This window comes from Cygnus atratus, chromosome 6 (assembly GCF_013377495.2).
Source record: "Cygnus atratus isolate AKBS03 ecotype Queensland, Australia chromosome 6, CAtr_DNAZoo_HiC_assembly, whole genome shotgun sequence".
Taxonomy (NCBI): domain Eukaryota; kingdom Metazoa; phylum Chordata; class Aves; order Anseriformes; family Anatidae; genus Cygnus; species Cygnus atratus.
Window position 1 is genome coordinate 40,013,491 of NC_066367.1, and position 13,827 is coordinate 40,027,317.

The 13,827-nt window shown below is 56.7% G+C and overlaps 1 protein-coding gene across 1 annotated transcript in view; it reads right to left on the reverse strand.

The window, feature by feature from the left end:
* ACVR1 (activin A receptor type 1) overlaps positions 1-11,039 on the reverse strand; it is a 64,862-nt gene extending 53,823 nt beyond the window's left edge. The window contains exon 1 of the mRNA XM_035566050.2: positions 10,942-11,039. Within this exon, the coding sequence (XP_035421943.1) occupies positions 10,942-10,949 (8 nt within the window). The 5' untranslated portion in view covers positions 10,950-11,039. The remainder of the gene's footprint in view (positions 1-10,941) is intronic.
* Between the last annotated feature and the right edge of the window lie 2,788 nt (positions 11,040-13,827).

Consider the following 13,827-nt stretch of genomic DNA (forward strand, 5'->3'; position numbering starts at 1 on the left):
TGCTGGCAGGCAGTGAGGGGCATGGGCAGCCCCCGAAGGTGCTTACCCCAACCAATAGTCCAAGCAAAAGGGACTCAAAAAGTGCGTGGGGCAAGAGGCAGCAAAAAAGCACAAGCACGTTGCAAAGGAGGTACACAGCACGGGAGGGAGCAGGACCCAAACAGCAGCTCACATGAAAGAGCAGCCCAAGTCACAGCTGTTCAGCGAAGTCTGCTTTTTACTGCCCCGCGTACATCTCACTACACAGCCCGAAACAGCCCCACGCCTCCGCTTTAACGCCCAGGAACTCCAGTTTCTAGGTTTTACAGCTTACATTTTACTGTAATAGGAGGCGACGCAGGAGAATAAGTTATCAAAACAAATGCAACGAAAATGCTTCAAAAATCTGATCTTTATTGGAAAACGAGTTGTGCAAGCAGAAGATCACCGAGGCTGCCGCCGGTGCGCTGGTCTCAGGGCAGCACACCTGCGGCCAGCAGGAACCGAGCCCACGATGCTGCTGGCACTGCCCAGGGCACAGGGGCACACCGCAGAAGTGCCCCGCCGCCTTCCCAGCTCCGAACGGCCAGTCTTTGTAACAGGATGGCCTTTCAAGATCAGAACATCAGAGTCTCCCTTGAACATTTAGATACTTAAGTATTTCTTTGGTCACTCAGGAAATTGATCAAATACTGCGTAAGAAAATCCATTTTACCTTTATTACGAAGAAAAAGCCACAAATCCTGGTTAGCTATACAATCCTCAACTCTTCCCCTTGCCGTTGGCTTGCTTATTGACACAGCAGCTGCTGTAGCCCTCTTGAACAATAATCATTAACCAAAGAAGGACTAACTTTTTTCTTCAGTTCTTTGAACAAAAGATAATTGCAGAATCTGCTGTAACCCTGGGAACAATTTGGGTAAAAACTAGGAGCTGCAGCAACTTGTCAATTAATACATTTAATAGACACCTTGTTCACCCAATTGTGACCGGTACATTGAGAGCATTAAAACAGACATTTCCGGCTTGCTTGAAATCCATTTTTGGATTAACATGCCATTGTGAGCTGAATTTGGTACATCCTTCCTTGGATGTTTCAGCAGCCCCAAAAGAGCGCACACAAGCCATTCAAAGGTGCCAATACCTTCCTGCAGAGCCTGGAGCACAATACAAAGAATGAGAAAACTCCCAGTGTAAAACTAAGCCCAAACCTAAAACTAAAAAATGAACCGTATCTAGGCTCTTGTTATAAGAAGGCACCACCTTCAGAAGGGGAGTTTTAGGGAAACCGCTGCCAAAGCACCTTCAAGAGCTAAGGCTAAGAGGCACGTTTTCAGTATGCAACCTCTTTACACATCAGCTCTTACAAATACAACACGCTAACTTTCAGGAGAATCCTTTTGTTCACATACAACCAGACACCTGTGAAACCGAAACAAGATCATGGCAGAAGCCCTAACACTTTTTTTTTTTTGGGAAGAGTATTTCAGAACTTTTGGGAGAAAAACAAAAATTTCATGCCCTTTTACACTCTTGGCACACCAAAACCTCAAAGGTTTCCATTTGCAGCTAAGTGTTCATGTCTGTCTGGTGCTGTTTTTATTTCTTCCATACCCGCACTGGTGAGCACGTCAGAAGGGACCCTTCCCTGAGCAGCCTCAGGGCCATCACGGGACCCCCGCCGATGCTGAGCCCCGGGGAGGCGGGCGCAGGACCTCCCGACTCCTCGCAGCCAGAGCAAGGGATTCCCTTGCGCCTCCCGCCAACAAAGAGCTGGTCAGGTCAGTCCTTGAGCTGTTACCTGTGCTGTCAGGGGAACTGCTCGGGTGAGATGATCCCGAACCCAACGTACAATCCCACACCACCACGTTTGTTCTGACTTCCCCCTGAGAAACCTACCGCGGTGCCGTGGCACTGCAGCTCACCAACCGGCGTGCACCAACCCACACACAGGAACCATGAGGCAAGCGCAAACTGAGAAACGCCACCTACAGCCTCTAGGAAACGTCTTCAGCTACTGTTCTACCCATGTCCACAGAACGCAATGTACGTGTATGCACAGAGCTGAATCGCACCAAACCGCAGCTGACAGCTAGCGCCTTATTTCTTGAAGGATGCTCAGCCACGTCTGGCCTTCTGCGGTTCACCCCTCTCTCTCCTGGTTACACATGCAGTCCCACCAACCCTGCCCTGACATCCTTTTCACCACTACTCCGCCAGGCATTTACATCCGTGAAAAGACAGTCAGAAATTCCAGCTCAGTTCCCCCAAAACTCTCACCTTTAAAGGTCAGACGAGAAGAGACCTCCGCTCCCAGCACGAGGGTTCTTCACCCTGTAAACCCTGCAACCACGAGGCTAGGGCTGCTTTCAGTTCCCAGGCTTTCGAATTTCAGGCTGAAGACCCAACAGAAAGCAGCTTGCATTGGCTCTCCAAGCACCGGGCTGACTCCTGTCCCCCTTCTCACACAGGCAGCTGCCTATACCCACATCCTGCGGTCCTCTGCCCAATGTTCTTGCAGGTCTCCCCAGTTCCTGCTGAAGGAGGCTCCTCTGCTCACTCAGATTGCCCATGAAGTCCTCCACAATCACCAAATCCTACAGAGAAGTCCATCTTGTTAAGAGTCTTTCATAAAGGAGCAAAAAGAGCACTAAGGGTGCTCGTTAGGGAAAGAACCCTCGGCTAGGCACCATCAAGGAAAAAAAGCCTTCAGCACCCACCCTGAACTGCAAGGCTCCAGCGTTCCTACTCAAAGGCATCCATATCTACGAGGTACACTCCTCCCCTCCCTAGAAAAACTGGGGTTTGCTCATTGGTTTGGCTCTCAGCTGTCTTAAGGCACACACCTGCCTGAAGAAGGGCACTTGCTTCTCCTTCCAGTTTGTCCCATCGCAGCCAAGGCAGACTGTAAATCTGCTTCCTCCCCTCGCCCCGGTCTATGAGGGAACCTGCCAATTTCTTCAGCTAGGTCTCTGAAGAACCACCGAGTACCACGAGACTCGGCAGAAGAACATGCACTGGGAACACTGCAGCCTTGCCAAAGGCGCACGTTAAAGGCTCGCCTACCCCAGGGAAGAGTTGCGATGGTTCTCGCCGTTCCCTGCTCGGCAGCACAGGCGCTGCAGGACGCCGGCTGAGGCCGCATGAGGACTCCTGCTGCCGAGCAGAAAGGGCTACGAAAGGGCTCGGCGCAGGGGAGCAGCAGCCTCTGAATTACATCTGCTGCTCAAAACGTCAACAAGCCCTCAAATCCCTTCCTTTTGTCTTGATCTGCCGCGGCGCTGATGGGCTGTGGCTCTGTTAACCCAGCCCTGCAGAACCACCTCACGTTATTACCCTGCTCCCATTTGCTTTACTCCACTCCCCAGAGCTCTATATCCGGTAGACACTTATTTTAAAGCTAAGCCAAAACTATTCAAATGCTAACATTTCATGGCCTTCAATACTCTTGTTTACATGCAAAAGGGTCTTTAAGAGCATCTGCATGGGTAGCCAAACCAACATAACTGTAACGGGTCTACACATCGGAGTTTCACAAATCCCCAGACCAGAAATAAAGCGAGCTTTACTCCTAGCGGATCCTTTGTTAAAGGAGGCATAAAACTGCCCTGCAGGCTCACACGCCAATTGCTCACTAGAGACTCCAGGAACTGCGTAAGAAAACTGACTGCTTCTAAAAGTGAGCTTGGGCTTACGGCTCATAAAGGCACATCGCTTTGCCCATCCTAATTGGGAAGCAAAATTCCCTCAAAATCACAGACATTGTTTACATTAGAGTCCAATAAATATTTCAGCGTCTAAACTACATCCAGGATCAGAACCTTAACTAAGACGAAGACTTTTCCCACTCATAAAAAAGCCACTTTTGCACACGGCATGGGAATACCGTATTTCTTTCAAACAAATGTATTTTAATGGAGCTTAAGTTTATTTCCATAATTTAAAACTAGTCATATTGATGCATTCATTCTTTGAAATATTGTGTGTGTGAGAGAGATGAGGAACGCGTATGGGGGAAAGGTCTAAATAGCTTCAGATTTTAGAACAGGTTTCGCAGAACAATTAATGCAAGGTCTGCTCCAGAGGTAAGGACATGAGTCTTACATGTGTGCGATGCCTACTCAAAGGCTGAAAAAACACCTTATTGTTTAGGCAAGCTGGAACAAGTTATTCATTTAGGTTATTCTCTGCTAAAGGCTGATGCAAACACGCGGGTCCACAAACACACGCAAAAGTGTCTACGTGGCATTTCTGGCACATTTGCAAAGGCTTAATTGACAATCAACTAATTTGAGGTTAAAAGAGATAGCAAAGCAAAGCCAAGGAGGTGTGGAAGAAACATTGAACAGCACACAGTCCTGACAACAGGAGCCATGAGAACAGACACGGAGGAGAGACCAGCCCCGACGTCTGGAAGAGGGGAAGCAGCCAGCCATACCACGAGCCGTGCTTCGCCAGCGCCGCACGCGCGTGACGCGGGGACGGGCTGCGTGCCCCCGGCCCCTTGGCAGGCCTGTGAGAGGAGCAGCTGCTCCCCCGGGGACGTGAAGTAACGTGCGTGTCCCTTCCTGGACAGGGACGGGCTCGAGTTCCACAAAGCACCTCTCGTGTCCTTCCACCTCGACTCGGGATGCACACAGGTTCTACCATTCAGTCCAAAAACACCAGTCAAGCAGAATAAAAATTACTTAGATCAGTGTCCAGTAATTAAGAATGAACATCTGGAACAAAATTTCAGACTGTTTTCCAACCACTTACTGTATTTTTCTATTGTAACCACATCTATGAAAAGCATGTCCCTCCCTTTTTTCCTTTCTACAACAAGAGATCAAGTGTCGGCACTGTTTCCATGAGCTACCAGTACATCTACTTTTTTTAATCACTTAACTTGAGCCAGCATTAAAAAACTCAATTTAAAATAGCTTTTTAAAAATGTAATCTCAATTCCACTCTTAAGTAGATATGATTTAGCTGATTTCATACTCAGACATAGTGCACTGCAATTTGTAAATCTTTCCGCTCTGACAGCAGAAAATAGGGAGTCACGCATTACAATACCCCGAGATGGACAGCCACATAAAACACACTGCCAAGTCATTCCACAGCCCAGGATTTGTCCAGTCCTTGCGATCAAAAGCCGGTGTTTCAGCAGGCTGCTACACTGAGCTCCAGCTGCGACACCCGAGCACCAGTAAGGAGCAGCTTCCTAACAGGTAAACAGCAGCAACAAAGACATCTCGCCTAACGAAGTCAAGAGCCTCAACATGCAACCTGGACACGACTCTTACCAACAATAGACAACCTGCAAATACCATCTATCTTCCCTTCAACGTAACACGATACAATTAATTTACTGTCTCTTACACCGAACCATTATCTTTTCATTTTATTTTCTCTTTTAAGATTCCGCCTTAAAATGACTTAATTGTTCCAGTCCACCCACACAAACACAAGAGACAGCTTTTTTGCAGTGGGGAGCCCTGAATAGCACGGTCCGTTTTAGGCTGATACAAACACGCGTTTTGTTTAGCTCTACATTTGTTCCTCGGGAGACTGCGATCTCCCCCTGCTCCCTCCGACTGCCATCGCAGGAGGTCGCCGAGCCCCGCGGCCAGCCGTGCCGCCCGCAGCCCCGCGCCCAGCTCGGCGGAGGGACCCGCGGCAGCGAGCGGAGCCGAGCCGAAGGCAGCCCTGGTGACGACCAGCGGGGCTGCACACGGGGCGCCCACGGGCGCTCCACACGGAGGTGGCAGGCGGCCCTCCCCCTCGCCCCCACCGCTCACGCCATCAGCGACCCCTCCTCAGCACCAGCACGCGCACGAACCGACCCCAGCTGGAGCTAATCCGGCAAAGAGATGGAGTTTTACCAAAATCAACGCCCTTATCCAGTTCGTCACGTGGCGCGCAAGTGCCGGAGTAGGAGACAGAACAGCACGCGGGGAGGGACGAGCCAGACTCCTTACCTGCCCAGCAAAAAGGCTTGTGCAACCACAGCGCCAGCTGCGCCCAGCTGCTCAGCCAGGAACCCCGGGCCATTCGGAGCCGAGGGTTCAAGGGGCCTGCTGAGGCACACACATTCACGAAAGCAGCCATCAGCAGCTTGCAGGACTTCAAAAGGAAGCCACTTCGAGCCTCCAAGCTATCCACCCAGCCAAAAGCTGCTGTCGAAAGGCTGCCAACCTGCTCCTACTGTTACAGGATACACGCCAGACAAACGGCAGACCTGCAATTAGAAGAGGTGTTTGTTGGACTCTCTTCTGCAGCTTATTAGCAGAGAGGCGAGGTTTGTAGCTTCTCGTTCTCAGAAATGCCTGACCTCCACTCAGCGCAGCTAGCTGCAGCCGCTCCGTGCCAGACCCTCCTGCCCGCTTCCATTCAGCTGAGGTGGAGCTCTGGCTTCAGCACGCTGCGGAAGAGCACTCCAGGTACGCAGGGCGTGAAGTTCAGAGCTGCGGCACCATCTCTGCTTCTGTAGAGAAGCCTCGGTAACAGCCGTCGGCGTTCTCCCCTCTCCCCTACCTCCAGCTTTGCTCAAGCAGACCTCAGATTCTTCACTTGCCACGTCCACCAGCCGAGGTGTTCCCTGTTCACCGACTTCCCCGACCAGCTGCTGTCCTGCTTTCTCTAGGACAGACAGGAGCTCAGTTACAAGGAACAACACAGACGTCCACACGCATCTTTTCAGCGGCACCACAGGTAACAGCGCAGAACCGTGGTCTGCCACTCTCAGAAAAGGGGGTGGTGCTCACCCACAGAAGTCACTTTTACCAGTGCAGCCATCCGGCTGCCTTTTCAGGTCAGCAGGAGAAAACAGGACAGCAACAAACCGAACGCCCGGCCCAGCAATAACCTGCCGCCTCCGGAAGAGGCGGGTGGCTGATGCTTTGGAAGAAGCATGAGGACACACGCGCAGAGGTCGTCCGTCCTCCCTCCCTCTGCCCCCGCGCTTCAGAGATACATTCCCCAGCCTGAAACTGCATCCGGACCACCGCGTTTAGTGGTCCGCCCACAGACCCACGAAGACATCTAACTCCTTTCTCGAAATAAGAACGCCCTCTCCAGCGTCCCACAGCAACCATTCCACTCACACAGGCACCACACTAACGCTGCATTTCAGAACCGCCGACTATTGCCTACACGATATTCCCCAGCTCCTGCGCCACGAGGAACGATGTACAATCGTCACCTCCCCTTTGCTCGCAGTTCAGTCACCAAAGACCTCTGTAGTATTTGCTTTCAGACATTTCCCTCCTCAGCAGAAGTCAGTTTACTTGGACACACTGCAGGCAGCTACACCACCTCACAGATCCGTAGAGCAAAGCTGAGCAGCCCCACGCAGAACTCACCGAGTTACCCTAACAGCTTAGGGAGCTACGCCACCTTTGCACTTGAAAGAAGGGAGCACAATCACTCGAGATGAGGGACGTTGGTCCTGGGGCTTTAGGGGCGTTTCAGAGGGTGGGGCAGGCTGATTTGCAAGCCCAAGGAACGCACGAGGTGTTCCCATCGAACCGGGCAGCTCTCAGGGGCCCACCGCCTGGCCTGCCAGCACAGCCACCAGGCCACAGAGCAATATTCACGGCCAGCAGTGGCTCGGCAGGCAAGGTGGAGCTCCGACGAGCAGGATGAATTCAGCACGAAATGAAAGCGCAGATCAAAGGAGCCCTGCTTAAAGGAGGGATCATCTAATAACTGGCTGAGACAACGATGCAGCACCTGATGTTGACTATTCACCAGCAGATGAATCATAAGGTCAGTCCTGGCCTTCCAGGGGAAAGTCAGCATCTGAACCGCTAATGAAGAACACCGTCGGGTTTCTGCAACGCACTGCTCCTTCTCCCACATGACTGGTAACATCGCCGCACCGCCAGCGCTCCTTCCAGAGGACAGCTAGCATCCCACGGAACGAGCATAAAAGCAGCATCGATGACCCTGGCCTCTATAATCATGGTTCACTGTAGATCTTGTTATTCAAGCAGAGTTTTGAGAGCACCTACTGAACATCAGCAAGACTTACAAATGCAAATCACTGCGAGACAGAAACCTGCGGACACCAAGCTGCACGCCCCCAAGTGCACGGGGCCACATCTTCAGGAAGGGATCACCCACCAGCTCTGACTGGTACGCTTACTCGTACTCCAGCCTGGCAAAGAAAACTTTCGTTATAGCTGCTTTGCCATCTACCTACAGTTCTTACCTACTTTTGAAAGCATTACTCTAGAACTGCGTTTTGGCTCCAAACATAGCCAAAGAAGAGAAGAAAAAAGGAGTTCCTTGAAAGCATCTCCATGAAATTCCACACATTTTGTAGTCAGTGGCACTTTCTAAATTGATGACATCAAAAAAAAAAAAAAGAAAACAAACCTTGAACTTTTGTGAATTCAGATTTCCAACACTGCTAAGAAATACTGTCATTCCTCACCTTACAGATGCATACAGTTACGTACAAAATCTAAATGACTTTTCAGTTCAGACACATTAAGGACCTGTTTAGAGCAGGATTTAAAAGGTGTGTGTTTAGACAATGTCAGGTAATGCTGTAACTAACATGCTCTTAAACTGTCTCAGTCTCGTCTACCCCCAGGTCTCGAAGCAAATAAGCCATCCCTGAACACACTCGCATACCCGCATCAAGCCAAGCTACAACAGGTCCCGGTGGATCTCCACGAATTCTCACACACAGAGGCTGGAAGAGAGCAACACCACCGCTGGCATCTTCCGTAGCTGCGTGTGCACACAGACCAGCGGGCTAAGTTTTTAACCCGTTTATGCACAGAAGGGATAAAAGATGCAAGAGCAGATGCTGGGATCCCCTTTTGAGAGTTCAAATACCTACTAACGGGAACAAATTCAAATACCTTTTCCCCCTTTTGGCAGGGGTGAGGCGGTTAAAAGGGGGCCTAGTTATTTTAGGACGGCTGTCCCTAGATCCTATTTTAGCATCAGACTTTCGTTATATATTTAAGCATTGCTTCAGAGTACCAGCTGGCAAACAGAAAATACACACCGCCACGCTGGCATTGCTTCCCTGCCTCTGTTCTCCTCCTGCCCCGGGAGCTGCCCTGCTGCTGCTGAGGAGCCCGCTGCCTCGTCCCTCCCAAGAAGCACACTGCACGTGAAAGAGCGAGGCGAGGCCAGAGCAGGGGCTGAGGGGGGTGGTTAAACCGTTTTTATCCCTCTCCCAGACTCATTTGCATCCCTCCCCAACGAGCTGTTTGATGTGCCTGCTGATGCTGCGTCTGGCGGTTTTGGCAAGGTGACGCAAGGCTCCGTCCTCCCCTCGCCGGACGCAGAGGGCGGGCAGCCCAGCGCCGCCTGCCTTCCCCTCACCAGCCCCTTGGGCTCCCTTTTGGGTTCCCTCACACCTGCACTTGCCAGCGCAGCCGGACCGCCGGCAGGAGCGAAACGGGAAAAGAACCGGCTCCGTACGCTGGGAGGACAAACCTTCACGGGAGAGCTAGCCGTATAAATAGATAAGTTTGGCAGGAAATGGTTATATTTAGCCCTTCCCTTTCACCTCGGCTCCTCAACGCATTCACGCTCTCCTGCGGAAGGATCCTTCTGAACGGTGCTAGAGGTCAGCTTTAACGGACCGCCTCCTCGGAAAGAAATGCAACCAACTTAACACACGTTAACAGAGAAGAGCGTAAACAATCATCGGAATATCAAATATCCGGCTACTAAGGCATAAAAAGAAATCTCGTGTCTCAGTGTGTTAAATAGCCAGCTCCAAGACAACACTGCCAAAATTACTCCATGAGTTAGGTCCATAGAGGGTGAGGCTCAACCTCTGCAGGCACCAGTAACGTCTTCACCAGTGCTGCTCTAAGTAACGCAGCTGTGGTGTTCTCCACAGAGTACAAACCTTAGGTAACGGCCTCGACAGCTACGCAACCAGAACGCTCCCAGCTCCCTCGGCGTACATATAAAATAAGCCAGGAGGAAGGGAGCTAGCAACAGTTGCCATACAACAAAAGTTTGCAGGAGACAGCAGGGGATGGCTCTGGAAACCTCATCTGCACCAGGCCGGTAGGATTTCCCCTTCCGAGGGGCAGCTTTGGTACGTGCAGCGAGAATTAAAGCCAGAAACACAGAGCGCAGCTTCCTCCCCGCAGGCTGCCCCGGTACAGCACGGCCTCACCCTCCGCACCGCTGGCCTCGCCGCGGCGCAGCAGGTAACGGCTGGCCGAGCAGGGGCTGAAGCGGAGGGGGCTCGGCCACGGCACCAGCCCCCGGGGCTTGCCTCGAAGCCGCGCCGGGAGCGGGCAACGCGGGCCGGGCCCGGCACGAGCGGGCAGGGGCAGGGGCAGGGGCAGGCTCAGCACCGCCGCCGGACGCCGTGCCGCGCCCAGGGACTGCGGCTGCCCTAGGACGCGCCTCCCGCCCCGGGGCGGCCCCGCAGCGCCGCACGGCCGGCAGCCAGGCGCGGGGCCCCGGCTCCCAGCGGCTCCCGCCCCGGGCACCCGGGGCCCGCCACGGCCGTGACGGCGGGGCCGGGCCGGGGGGCGCTCGCAGGGCGGCCGCTCCCGGCGCTCCCCGGGTGACGGCGGCAGCCGCCGCACCGAGCCGCGGCCCGGGGCAGGCCCGCCCCCGCCAGCGCCCTCCGCCGAGGGCCGGGGCGCGCGGCCCGGCGCGGCCCCAGCCGGAACGGGGCCCGGTGCGGCCGCAGCGCCCCCCCCACCCCCCGCGGGCGGCCTCCCGGGCCCGGTGCGGCGGGGCCGGGCCGGAAGCCGCCGCCTCGCCCCCCCGCGGCGCCGCCGGCGCTGCCCGCGCCGGGGGGAGCAGCGCGCGCCCGCCCCGGGCCTCCCCCGGCCGCGGGCCCGCGGCGCACGGGGGGCCGCCGGGTCCCGGGGCCGCTCCCGGCCGCGCCCACGCGAGGCCCGCCCCGTGCCCGCGCCCGGTGCCCGCTCCCCGCCGCCGGAGGGGCCCCGCGCCGCCCCCCCCCGGCCCCGCCGCGCTCACCTCCCCATGGCGGCGGCGGCGGCAGGCGCAGCTACGGCGGCGGCGGGCTCGCCATGGGCGGCGGGCGGCACCGCGCGGCCCTGCCCTGCCCGGCCCGGCCCTGCCCCGCCGGTCCCGTCCCGGCGCTGCCCGGCCCCGCGTGCCCCGCGGCGCGGCGCTGACAATGGCGCGGGGCGGGGCGGCGGCGGCGGGCGGGCACGGCCCCGCCCCTCCGGGGGCCGACGGGCGGCGGCGCGTCACTTCCGCCCGGCCGCCGCGCCGCACCGCCCCGCCCGCCCCCCTGCCGGCAGCGCGGGGCTGCGGGGGCGGGGCCTCGGCGGGGCGGGGCGGGGCCGCGAGCGGGCGGGGTCTAGAGCGGGCGTGGTCTCAGGTGGGCGTGGTCCCGCGCAGGGGCGGGGCGGGTGCCGCGGAGCCGCCCCCGCAGCAGAAGCCCGTTACCAGCAACGTACCGCACCCCGCCCCCGGCGGGACCACGCACCCCGCCACCACCGGCGCACCACGCGCCCGGAAGCAGCCCAGCAGCCGCCCCAGCCGCCCCCGCCCGCCGCAGAGCAGGTCGCCCCGCAGCCCTCCCGCAGGGGCGGCTCGCCCGACGGGAGGGCGCGCGCAGACGCCCGGCCGTGTTTTGGGGCTGTTGCCGTGGGAGCCCGAACCCCGCGCGCTGCACGCAGCCTGCCTCCGCAGCACCCTAACTGCCGAGCGACGCCACGCCGCGCTGCTCTGTGCGTGTGGAAACAGCTCGAACGCTTTAGCGGTGACAGAGAGGAAACTTCTGGAAGACTAAGGAATTGTTGGAGCCCAGGCCAGCCACCTAATTTAGGAAAATGAGTTCCCTTTGGACTGCTGTGTCTTTCTAATTGAGCAGGAGACCCGCCATTCTCATTAGCATGGCCTTGACTTGGCACATGCAGCAGTTAGCAGGGTTACTCAGCACTCTCGAAGCAGATCTAATTCAAGGAAATTTGTGGGACGTTTTCTGTGCCAGCGCAGCTCTGTGTGGCTGCAGTGAGGGGCCGAGGCTGCAGGCGAGGTGCTGGAGCCTTCCCTTCCCTTCCCTTCCCTTCCCTTCCCTTCCCTTCCCTTCCCTTCCCTTCCCTTCCCTTCCCTTCCCAGGCAGGGAGCGAGGGACCTGCCCGGCCCCGCACAAAACCCCTGCTTTGTAATTACCTGGAGCATGGTAAAGGTTTTAAACTCCTTTAGCATTATTAAAATCAGTACATAAAAGCTTTGCTTACGTGTTGGAGGTGAGCTGTGGTACAGAAATAATAAGCCAGATGACCTTCCATGCTGCTGCTTGTCATGAATTATTTTCTTTTGCCTTGGGGAAATTTCTAAATAAATACATATATATATATATACACGCATGCAAATAGGCAAATCTTTCAGTTGTAATACGGGGACAGTTACATCACTGCCCTTTCTCAAATACGCAGCACAGCGTAATTCTGAGTGCAGCTGCTGAGAAAACCCCAGGAAGCACTTAGTTCTGAAATTAAAGAGCTTGTTTCAGTCCGTGTGTCATAGACCTGAGCTGGAACGCGCGTCTGTCACAAGGCTGGGTGACTCAGGCAGATGAGTCACAGGCGGAGCGGCGATGGGGCTGCCGAAGACAGCAGACGCAGCCCGTCACAACAGCTCCAGTGCATGCGTGCAAAAGTCTCATTAACTTCTCCGAGGGAATGTAATTAGCGCGAGGACAGGACTGAGGACACGCGCTGACCCCGCCGTGCTGGTCCTGGAGAGCTCCTTAGTCCCTGGCCGGGCCGTTCGGGTCCTTACGCGGCCCGTCTGTGGTCCCGCTGTAAATCCCCCCGTGCTGTGGTGCCAGGTGGGTTTCGGCGTGAGGATGGAGAGTCCAGTCCACCCCCAAGTAATTAACAACAACACATAATTGCTACTAACCCAGCGTTACACAAATTACACACCATTATTAAATTAAGCGAGCCGCGTCCTTGCATCTGCGCGTTAGCGGCACAGCTCGTTCCCATTCCATTTCTAAAAGCAGCTCTCGCAAAGAGTCCGCGTCGCTTTGCACAGCGACCGCAGGCGCCGTTTTGGTTTTGCCCGGCACCCACCCAAACGCGCTCCGGCCCTCCGATCTCCGCACGGCTGTGCAGCGCCTCTGCGCTCCGGGCGTCGCTCGGGAACGGCCGCCCGGGCCTCACGCAGGGAAACCCTGCCCTAACAGAGGCGGTGACGCGGGCGGCGCGGAGCAGCCCCGGGGGCTCGGCCCTCCCGGGCCGCGCGGCGCTGCTCCCGCCGGGCACGGGCCGGCTGCGGGCCGCCGGTCACCTGCGGCGCCGCTCCCAGGGCCCGGGGCCGCCGCGCTCCGCTCCCCACGGGGCTGGCAGCGGGGACGGCTCGGCCCGGCACGGCTCGGCTCGGCTCGGCCCGGCCCGGGCCGCGTCCCCCGCCCCGCAGTGCGCCCCCGGCCCTCTGGGGGTCCCCCTGGCGCCGCGCAGGGCCCGCGGCAGGCCGGGGCGCTGCCTCCCGCACGGGGCTGCCGCCAGGCTCCGCCGTCCGCAGCCGGCAGCCACCGGGCGGCAGCTTACCGGGCGGGAGGGGGGACGTGCAAAAGGCGGGGAAACGAGACAAAACGCTTCGAAAGGCCCCCGCGCTCCGGGCGGACGCGGCGAGCCCCCGAGTGGCCCCGGCTCGGGGCACGCCGTGCTCTGCCCGGAGCCTTCTGCGCTCCCAGCGGGCCTGCCCGCGCTGCTGGGACGGGGCGTCAGGCTCGGCGCCTCTACTTCTGAGTCGTAATTAGGACGTTTCAGAACACACTTCCACACACGGTGCGGCCCAATTATAGCGCTGCTGACGCAGGACACACTTCCACATCCAAGTGCAGGACGCTGGAGGGGCCTGCCTGGCACTACTGGCCTTTCC